Source organism: Dryas octopetala, chromosome 9 (assembly GCF_963921425.1).
Source record: "Dryas octopetala chromosome 9, drDryOcto1.1, whole genome shotgun sequence".
Taxonomy (NCBI): domain Eukaryota; kingdom Viridiplantae; phylum Streptophyta; class Magnoliopsida; order Rosales; family Rosaceae; genus Dryas; species Dryas octopetala.
In genome coordinates, this window is record NC_141374.1 from 7,690,651 (window position 1) to 7,700,749 (window position 10,099).

The window sequence follows — 10,099 nt, forward strand, 5'->3', positions numbered from 1 at the left end:
AAAATTATGATTAAATACCAAATACTAATAGTTTTCTAATAAAGCAGTAAGACGCTAATTTTTTTTAGTTTAGGTGCTAACCTATAGTAAGATTTTGAATTATGTCACAAATTTGTACGAAACATGAATTTTTTTACACCGATCGCTCGAACAAAGTGCCGAGCGCTCGGTGATTTTTTGTTAGTTTGTTTTTTTGGTTTTCTATACAATTTTTTGACAGTCACAACTGTGACTGTCAATTCAAAATTTGTAAGGGTTTAATACTTTTGATTTAGATTTGGGGGATGAAGTCCTACAACCTAGAAACTAAACATTAAAGCTTAAGCCTCACAAACACTAAAAAAATAACAAATCAATAAAAAAGTTATGATTGTTGGGATGATCACAATTGAGTTTGTAAAATATAAAATTTCTCCCGAGAGCTCGGTGAACAATACCGAGTGCTCGGTAGAACCAAGTTTTTTAAAGTTTGTACTTAAAATAAAATTTAGTATCTAAAGTGAAATGATATAAACGTTTCGATCGTTAAATGAAAAAACATCAAAAAAATTTACCTAAAGTCAACGGATCTATTTACATAATGCCGAGAAATTATTGTATGTATCTGATACACTGCCACGTGGTGTAACCAATCCAACATGTCATAATATGAGTGAATGTTATTAATACTATACCCTATTAATATAAATATACCGTCCAATAATACTCTTATACATTGAATTAATACACCATATGACGGTGTATCGGACTAGAAGTTGAACTAAATTAGTACACAATGCAAAACGTACGGAAGTAAACTTGAACTTTAATCTTGCTAGGCTAGGGACTAAAAGTTATGTGGACTAAAATTTTAATTAAGAATAAATTGTTCACACATTCATGAGTAAAGAATACAATTTTAATTAAGTTCATAGACTAAAATGAGACATATTAAAGCTCTTGAGCATTAATGAAATTTCGAGGCTTAAATATATATTTTATGAAAAAGTATTGTAGCTTCATCTATATTAATAAAGCAAATATACATGTTAAGTGAAAGTTTATTTTTTTGGTCATTGCTAAGTAAAAGTTTAAAAAATTCGTGAATTGTCCATATTTTTTTGAATTCCAAAGAAGTTGTGTGAATTTTGTTGTGGAACTTAAGTGATTGAGCTAATTGTCCTTCTCACTAACATTATTAATGGGTCCAACCCTAAAATCTAATGGACTCATTTTTACATAGCATGTGATAATGCATCCACCTTGGTTTCTATTAAAGGCATTCTCATAAAATCAATTTTTCCCTCCTAAATTGTCCACGTTTGTCATATCATATGACATAGCACTTGCCCAAGTAAAAACTAGAGTGGACTTCTCGTTACTTGTCACATAAGAAAACGCGGGTCCCATAATAGCTTCCAAGTAACAAAATAACGCTTCAAAAAAGTGGTCAAACATGGTCAAATTAACGGAGCGCACAAATTGAAAGACAAACCTAACATTAGGGTGTAACTTGTGGAGTTTTGAAGGTCATGGTGCAAAGTGAAAAAAGACCTAAACTTAGAGGGTGCAAAATATAATTAACCCTAACCTTTTTTTCTTAAAAAAAATTATGTGAAAACTGCAAACATCTTCAACCTCAAGGCTGTTTGTGTAATTCAACAGAACAAAAATATCATACGCCTTTGAATAAAACTTTGATAAACCTAACGCACAAGCTCACCTCTCTTCAAGCCACCGCCACCGTCACCCCCCTCCCTCTCAATCTTTCATATCTTCATTTCTGTCTCGTTCCTCTCACTCTCTCATCGTTTGTCATCCTCTTCACCTTCCATTGAAGATTACAACCAGAGCTCCATCTCAAAGTCTCTCTTTTGTAAGTGGGTGTTTGGATTTTTCTTATTTTTTCTGTCGTTTGATTAAAATCTTTTAGCAGTTGCAATTTCTATTCCCTTTCCTGTGAGTTCCAAGTATATCATATATTTGTTTGATTTACCGAGGATTTAGAAGTTGGGAACCTTTTGAAATTATCTAGAAATTATCTAGAAATTATCTAGAAATTTTTTCCAATCCAAACGGAGCATACAGAAAATTATGTCCATGAAATATTAGTTTAAATTTTTGTTGCAAAATATCATAGTTTAATTTATGAGCTAATTGCATGGATTGTCTTCATGGTTGTGCGTGTGTGCTTGCTTGGAATTTCTAGTATTCATGTCACATATATGTTTAGCCAAAAAAAAAAAAAACAGTATATACAAATTCTTCAGTTTTATTTTTTCACTATAATTATTTTTGCTCAAACATTTTCAACCTTTCCTGTTGTTCTGTCTTTGTACTGTAAAATAATAACAATTTGCTTCTATGTTACATTCACCAGCAATGGCCGAAGAAGCAGGTATGTTTGTGGTTCCTCAAACCGTTGGCAGCGTACTGTGTTGCAAATGCGGTATCCCCATGGCACCAAATGCTGCCAATATGTGCGTCAAGTGTTTGCGTTCCGAAGTTGATATTACAGAAGGTTTGCAGAAGCATGTGACCATTGTTCATTGCCCCGAGTGTGATACCTACTTGCAGCCTCCAAGAACTTGGATTAAAGCCCAATTAGAATCCAAGGAGCTGCTAACCTTCTGTGTTAAGAGACTGAAGAACTTGAACAAAGTTAGGTTGGTTCATGCCGAGTTTATTTGGACTGAACCTCACTCCAAGAGGATCAAGGTTAAGTTGAAAGTTCAGAAGGAGGTACTTAATGGGGCAATTCTCGAACAATCCTACACTGTTGAGTATGTTCAACAAGAACATATGTGTGAATCTTGTTCAAGGGTCCAGGCCAACCCTGACCAGTGGGTTGCTTCTGTGCAACTTCGCCAGCATGTTCCTCACAGGCGCACGTTCTTCTATCTGGAGCAGCTGATTTTGAAGCATGGTGCTGCTGCCAGTGCCATAAAGATAAAGCAGATGGAACAAGGTATTGACTTCTTTTTTTCAAACCGGAGCCATGGTGTGAAATTTGTGGAATTTGTTGGTAAAGTTGCTCCGGTAAAGAGTCGCAGTGACAAACAGCTTGTTTCCCAGGATACTAAAAGTAATAATTATCATTATAAGTATACATTCTCAGTTGAAATATGCCCCATTTGTCGTGAGGATTTGATTTGTTTGCCTCCCAAGATTAGAACTAGTCTGGGAAATCTTGGTCCTCTCGTGATTTGCACTAAAGTGACCAACAGTATTGCTTTGCTTGATCCTTTAACCCTGAGGCATTGTTTCTTGGATACTGATCAGTATTGGAGGTATTCCTTTAAATCTCTACACACGTGCAGGGAGCTAGTGGAGTATATAGTGCTTGACGTGGAGATTATTTCGCCCGAAGTTAATGTTGGTGGCTCAAGGTATGCTTTAGCTGATGCACAAGTTGCTCGTGTGTCTGATTTTGGGAAGAATGATATTATTTTCAACATCAAAACACATCTTGGCCATCTTTTGAACCCCGGGGATTATGCTCTTGGTTATGACTTATATGGGGCTAACAGTAATGATGATGAACTAGATAAGTACAAGGGTCTAGTCATTCCAGATGCAATTTTGATAAGGAAGAGCTATGAAGAAAAGCGCCAGAGGAAACGTGGGAAGGCTCGTCCATGGAAGCTTAAATCCCTTAACATGGAGGTTGACGATAAAGGTAGAGTTGACCAAGAAAAGGTGGACTCTGAATATGAACAGTTCTTGAAAGATCTGGAGGAGAACCCTGATATGAGGTTCAATATATCATTGTACCGTAATGAAGAATACCAGCCATCAGAGATGGCATCTGTGACTGATGGGGAGGATGTACCATCTGTTCCTCTTGAAGAGTTGCTTGCTGACCTTGAACTTAGTGAGGACGAAGATGGAGACAGTCGCATGGAGTAAAATTAATCTGAATATCAATTTTATCACAGGGTAGTTTTTTGGTCCAGTTTTTCTTTCTACTTCATATGCGAAGTAGCTATTTATCTTGCTCCTTGTTCCTTGCTCCTTGTTCCTTGTGTTTCACATGGTGTTTAAGCTTGTTTAAAATTTTATTTTATATGCTGTTTCCTGCTTACAACAGTGGGTGTAATAGCTTAGATGGCACTACTTCCTTAGTGGAGCAGAGTACTGACTTTTTATATAGTGCAAGAAGATATGACTCATATTCATTCTGTTTGTGAGCTAATTAAAATTCCTTCATACCAAAATTCGCATAATGGTTAACGTTGATAGCATTACTACTTGCCCTTTTCGAACTTGTAGTCCAGAAAATTAGGAAATATTAGTTTAAAAGATTCTTGAGATTACACAAATATCTAAACCAAACTGATTTCAAGCCACTAAACATGATGAGTACAAATATTTAATATAATGCATGACTTAACTTTTGCTCTGTTGACTTGTATGAAGAGCTCTGTTGGTGCAGCATTGGTGGAATAACTTCCTAATTCCTAAGCTTTTAGAGATTCCCAACATTTGGTTCCTATTCCTTGTAGCATAAGTGAACCTCTAGGAAAAAGCAAGTCAAGAAACATCTAATGGAAGAAGAGGTTCGGTGGTTCAAAATGGCTGCCAATATAAGCAGCCAACCATAAGATATGTTTATATTTGTAGTTAAAAGCCAATGTGGATCGTTGGGTTTGTGGCTCAATTAAGCTCGAATTTTGAAGATCTTGGAATCCCAAGCCAGCTCAAGTGGTTTGGTATAGAATTATAGATTGTAAAATTAAGTTTTTCTTATAGCATTGTAAAATTAAGTTTAAGAGGTAATTTCCACTTAAGCTAATTACCTCATTGATGTATTTACAATGGTGGATACACATGAGGCCCAGAGAGGCTCATGCTCCTGCTCACTATTTATTTGAAAACCTTCTTACATAATTACATTATAAGATTAATGTATTTACATAAATATTTAAGCAATTTTCTCAAAAATCTTAGCGTAATCCAATTCTTGGGCCTCTCTTAATATCTGTTTTTAGAGACTTCCCACCTCTCTAATCTCACTTTTAACTCTCTTGCAAAGCAACACAGACAACGGCTAGTGTAAATGAATTTTCTTCCTCTTGCTCTTTTTATAATTGTGAATTTTTATCACTTGACTCTTGCATTTTTTTGTGATCCCCCATGAGTGAACTTTTTTTTGGCTTGGCCCCTAGGTATAAATATCTTCTTATTAAGCTCTTGAGTAGTTAGTTGAAAGCTTTGAGAGCTTCTGACCTAAAATAAAACTGACAACTTGTGAATTTGGGTTTTCTATTTTTTGTAATCTATTACTTCTTCTACTCTTTTGGTTTTGGTTTGACGGGAGCTATTCCGACCACCCTAAGATTTTTTTCCCATTTTTTTCTATTTTACCCCTGCATTAAAGAAAAAAAAAAAAAAAAAAGAAACACATGTCCATTAACAACCCACCCACTGCCACCACTACCCCTCCTCATAATTGGTTCAAACCAATCTAACCAGCAACAAGAACACAACGAGACGATCGAAAACCATACATGGGTCGACCCAATTCGCAGTCGGAATCGGCGACGAATGTCGCGGAGCTTCACGACGTCGATTAGCCGCACACGGTGGTCGGATGAGCAAGGGAAGACCAGGTTTGGACTCGCCGTGACCTGGGGAACAAAGCCCAAGTGGTCCGGCGTCTCAACTCCACCGGAAAAGGAAGATCGCCGGCGAAGGGGCCGATCGGGTCTTCGCCTGGGTTTGGGTTTCTGGGCTTTCCTGGTTTGAAGGCTACCATGGGAAGAGAGAGGAGAGGCAGGCGAGTTGGCCGGTGGTGGTCTCGCCGCCACTAGTCGCCGGACGGCGACACACCGAAGAGAGAGAGGGAGAATGACTAGTCGGCTGGGTGGAAGGGATGGGGTTTTCTGGTTTTTTTTTAATAAATTTACATTAAGGGTATATTAGGAATATTTGCAAAATAAATTAGGAGGTGGTCAATTCAGCATTTTGAGTGGTCTGCATAGTCCCCTTTTGGTTTTAGTGGATTTTTGGGTCGTCATTGCATGAACATAGCTCAACTCTAGCAGGGAGGGGGACCAAAAGTGGGTAGTTTTCTAGGAAGACTCAAAATTTAGTTTGTAGGGGTAAAATTGAGCTTACACTATAGAGAAATATAGAGAAAGGAGGAGTTATAGTGAGCACTTTTGGGAGGTACATATATAACTTGTGACTTATACAATATATGATTTGTGAGTTATACAATATTTGTGAGTCAATTGTGACCAAAAGACTTTTTGAGTGTCATTAAAATCCTTTTAAACCAAAATTAAATACATTTCTGAGTTATGTATAACATTTTAATTAATTAAGTTCAGAGTAAAACAAAAAACATATCAACTTTCTTGATTTAGTACACGTTCAACCATAAATTTTTTTTTTTTTATAAATGAATTGTAGGTTAGAAATTGAACTCAGTAACCTACTTTTTAGAGCAAATTGACCTCCTTTTTAAAACTTACTCTTTGGCCATTTTCTAGACCAAAGCACATCGATCTTTGGTTGACAAATGGGATCCAGACATGGTCAACATGATCATAACGTCGACTTATAATATCAAGTCTAGTCGACAAATGAGATATTTTGATGGTCAACATTGACTATCAAAATTTCAAGTTCTTAATTCAATTATCTAAGATCCAAGATCTAAGTTCAAGAATAGAAAGACTGTGTAAACCTTGAATGTGATCTGAATACATGGCCATTGAGGTTCATGTTGGAGATGTCCAGCTTCTGTATATCTTTATATATATTCAATTACCAGTACATCTCAAATCACCTTCCCATGTATATGTATATATATAGTGATCGTTTCTGTATAATAAAAAGAAGATTAGGTGTACTGTGTACATCTCTTGCGAATTGGTGAAAAGGGCCGAAGCCAATCTAAGTTTGTCAGTTCAGAAAAAAATAAAACAACGAAAAATAGTTTAATCTGACCAATCTAAGCCTATAGTTGGAATTTGCGTTGAGCTTGGTTGTTTGAATTGATAGGGGATTGAATTTAGGCAGTGTTACGTAGTCCACATTCATTGCTTGGCATCTTCCAATTTTTAAGACCATCCATTGGATCAATAAGACTGGCTTTAATTTTGAGAGTATTCCTGTTGCAGATACTTATGATTTGTAGGTCGACAATCATGTCTCCGAGCCTGTAATTGCAATGTCTGAAGATGTTGGTGAGGAGGAAGTACACAATATATCCTTCTGAGAATGGAGAAGTTTCAATTGAAGAAGAGGAAAGTATCTGAGGTTGTCGATGATATTCCACATGATTCGTAGATGCCTAGATGGTGGCTGAATCTACTAAAATTGAAGAAGTGCTGAAGATCTGAGATCTCATATCTGAATGTTGATCTGGCTTTGTTGAATTGGAGAGAGGGAGAGAGAGAGAGAGAGAGAGAGAGGTGAGGTGATGTGAGAGAGAGGTGGATAGTGAAAATATGAGAAGGGTATTTTGGACCTTTCACATTCAAAAAATGTCATAAAAGTAGAGGGCTGCTATTTGCACACCCCATCTGAAAAAAAAAAAAAAAAAAAAACACTCAAAGAAAAAGACCACTTTGGCCCTCCACACACCCCATTCCCATCTCCCCCCGTACACACCCCATCTTTTTGCACACACCGGCGCAGCACCACCACCGTGCGCAGCAACACCCCCTGCATGCGCCACCCTCCTGCACCACCCTCTCATTCTCTCTCTTCTCATCTCTCTCTCCTCCCTGCTGCACTACCCTCTCATTCTCTCTCTCCTCATCTCTCTCTCCTCCTTGCTGCACCACCCTTCTCGCGCCCACCACCATGCCAAGCTCACACAGCCACGCCCACCACCATGCCAAGCTCGCACAACCCCAACGCTCGACCACGCCGCTGACGCCCGACCTCGCTCTGCCCAGCTTGCACAACCACGCCACAGTCCCTGCCAAAAGGATGAGCTTCGCAGGCCGTTCGGCAGTCATCCGCCGAAACCTGCGGGTTCGTTCGGCAGCCATCCGCCGAAACCGGCAATTTCCTTCGGCAGCCACCCACCGAACATTCGAGTTGCCTTCGGCAGCCACCCACCGAACCTTCGGCAGCCACATGTTTCTTCTTCACCGTCAACCTTGGCCGCCGCCCACACGCTGCTACACCTCCGCCCGCAGCACCTTGTCTTCCACCTCGAAGCCCATAACCAGCCACCATTAAAAAAAATATATATGCAGTTCGGCAGACCAATGCCGAACCGGGCTGTTTGGTTCGGTAGTCATCCGCCGAATATAACAGGATTGTTCGGCGGATGAGTGCCGAACGAAACAGCCCAGTTCGGCACTGGTCCGCCGAACCTGCTGAACTGAAATTTTTTTTTTTAATGGTGTTCGGAGGGTGGTGCTGCTGCGGAAGAAGAGAGAGAGAGATAGGAGGGTGGTGCTGCGGGGAGGAGAGAGAGAGAGAGAGAGAGAGAGAGAGAGAGAGAGAGAGAGAGAGAGAGAGAGAGAGAGAGAGGTCGATGCTGCGAGGAGGAAAGAGAAAGGGAAGTGGTCGGTGAGGGAAGGAGAAAGGGAGGGAGGTGGTCGGGGGTGAGGGAGGGGGAGGGGCTGTGTGTTTTTTTTTTTTGGTATGGTTGATGGGGTGTGGTGGGTGAAGGGGTGTGTTATGAGAAATTTTGTGAAATGTATAAAATAGGGGTATTAGGGTAATTGGAGGGGTGTGTTAAAGAGAAATTTTAAATTTTGGGATAAGATAGGGGGTGTGTAGGAGAAAAGTGTGTGCAAAAAGAAAAAAAAAAGATGTGCAAATAGTAGCACTCTAAAAGTAGAGTGCTGCTATATGCACACCTTATTTCCTCTCACTTCCACTTTTTAAATTTTGTAATTTTTCATAAGACATCTCTCACATTACCAAACTACCTTTTTTACAGTCAAATTAATTTCTCTCACCAAATTTTCTCACTATACACCCACCCCACACTTCTAAACCACCACACAACCATAGCCATTGTTAACACTTAGAGATATGCCCTAACTGCAAACTTTTTAATTCAAATCTATATCTAAGGTTTTCCTATCTAATTTCAATTGTTTAATCCATCACAACTTTTTTTTTTTTTCCTATTTGAGATGATTTGGACTAAAGGTGTTTAGGGTTTAAGATTGAAATTTTGTGTTGAGGAGTAAACATGTTTGTGGGTCGTTCAACACTAGTTTGCCGAACCAATTGGGTTCATTCAGCAGCAATCTGCCGAATAGTTTCTGTTGGTTCGGCAAGTACTTGCCGAACCAAATTCATGAATTTTTTTAAAAAAAGTGGTTCGGCGAATACCTACCAAACCAACATAAACTATTTGGAAGATTGTTGCCGAATGAACCCAATTGGTTCGACAGACCACTGCCGAACCTTATGTCGAACAAAACCTTCCCTTCTCTCTCTCTCTCCCTCTCTCTTTCCTTTACTCTCTTTCCCTCTCTCTTTCCTTTACACTCATTCCTTATCTCTCATCTCTTCCTTTCTCTCTGTTTTTTGTCTCGCCGACCATTGATTTGAGGTCGGTCGGCAAGGTCGCCGGCCTCTGCAACAGACCGGACTGAGAGGGACTAAAAAAGAGAGAGAAAGGGAGAGAGGAGATCGAAAGAGGGAATGAGAGTACGAAGAGAGAGAAAAAGAGAGGGGAAAAGGCAGGTTGAACTGCCGACAACCTTGCCAGCGGTGGGGGTGCCTAAGGGTGGGGTGTTTTGTTGTTGTTGTTGTTTTTTTTCCTTTTGTCCTTTATTGTCTTTTCATATTGGTTTAAATTTGTAATTTAAAAAATTCAAAGGGAGGAGTGTGTAGTGAGAAGAAATTAGGTGAGCATATAACCAATGAATGAAATTTCGAAAATTTCGGCGAAATTTCTTTTAAATTTTCAATTTTTTGGGATCCCGAAATTTTATCACGTATCCACTATTTTTCGTAATTATTTAGGTGAAATTTCGAACACGCTCCAAGCACATTTTTGTTAAATTTCTCCAAATTTCGCCGAAATTTCAAAAATTTTGCTATTAGTAAACACTCACACTCCAGCCTCCAGCCCCATTTTCACTGGGTTTCGACAGCAGGGGGTGAGAGGAGGCGTCGAAACCACCGAGGA

At 39.1% G+C, this 10,099-nt stretch overlaps 1 protein-coding gene across 1 annotated transcript; it reads left to right on the forward strand.

Moving 5' to 3' along the window:
* The first annotated feature begins 1,668 nt into the window (after positions 1-1,668).
* NMD3 (nonsense-mediated mRNA decay NMD3 family protein) lies at positions 1,669-4,157 on the forward strand. Its single transcript, XM_086257267.1, has 2 exons — positions 1,669-1,855; positions 2,360-4,157. Exon 2 carries the CDS (start codon positions 2,362-2,364, stop codon positions 3,886-3,888), a length of 1,527 nt encoding a protein of 508 aa, XP_086113393.1. The 5' UTR covers positions 1,669-1,855; positions 2,360-2,361; the 3' UTR covers positions 3,889-4,157.
* The last annotated feature ends 5,942 nt before the right edge of the window (positions 4,158-10,099 follow it).

What these genes read in the sequence shown, in the direction of transcription:
- NMD3 (XM_086257267.1), top strand. Translation starts at nt 2,362, where the DNA reads ATGGCCGAAGAAGCAGGTATGTTTGTGGTTCCTCAAACCGTTGGCAGC.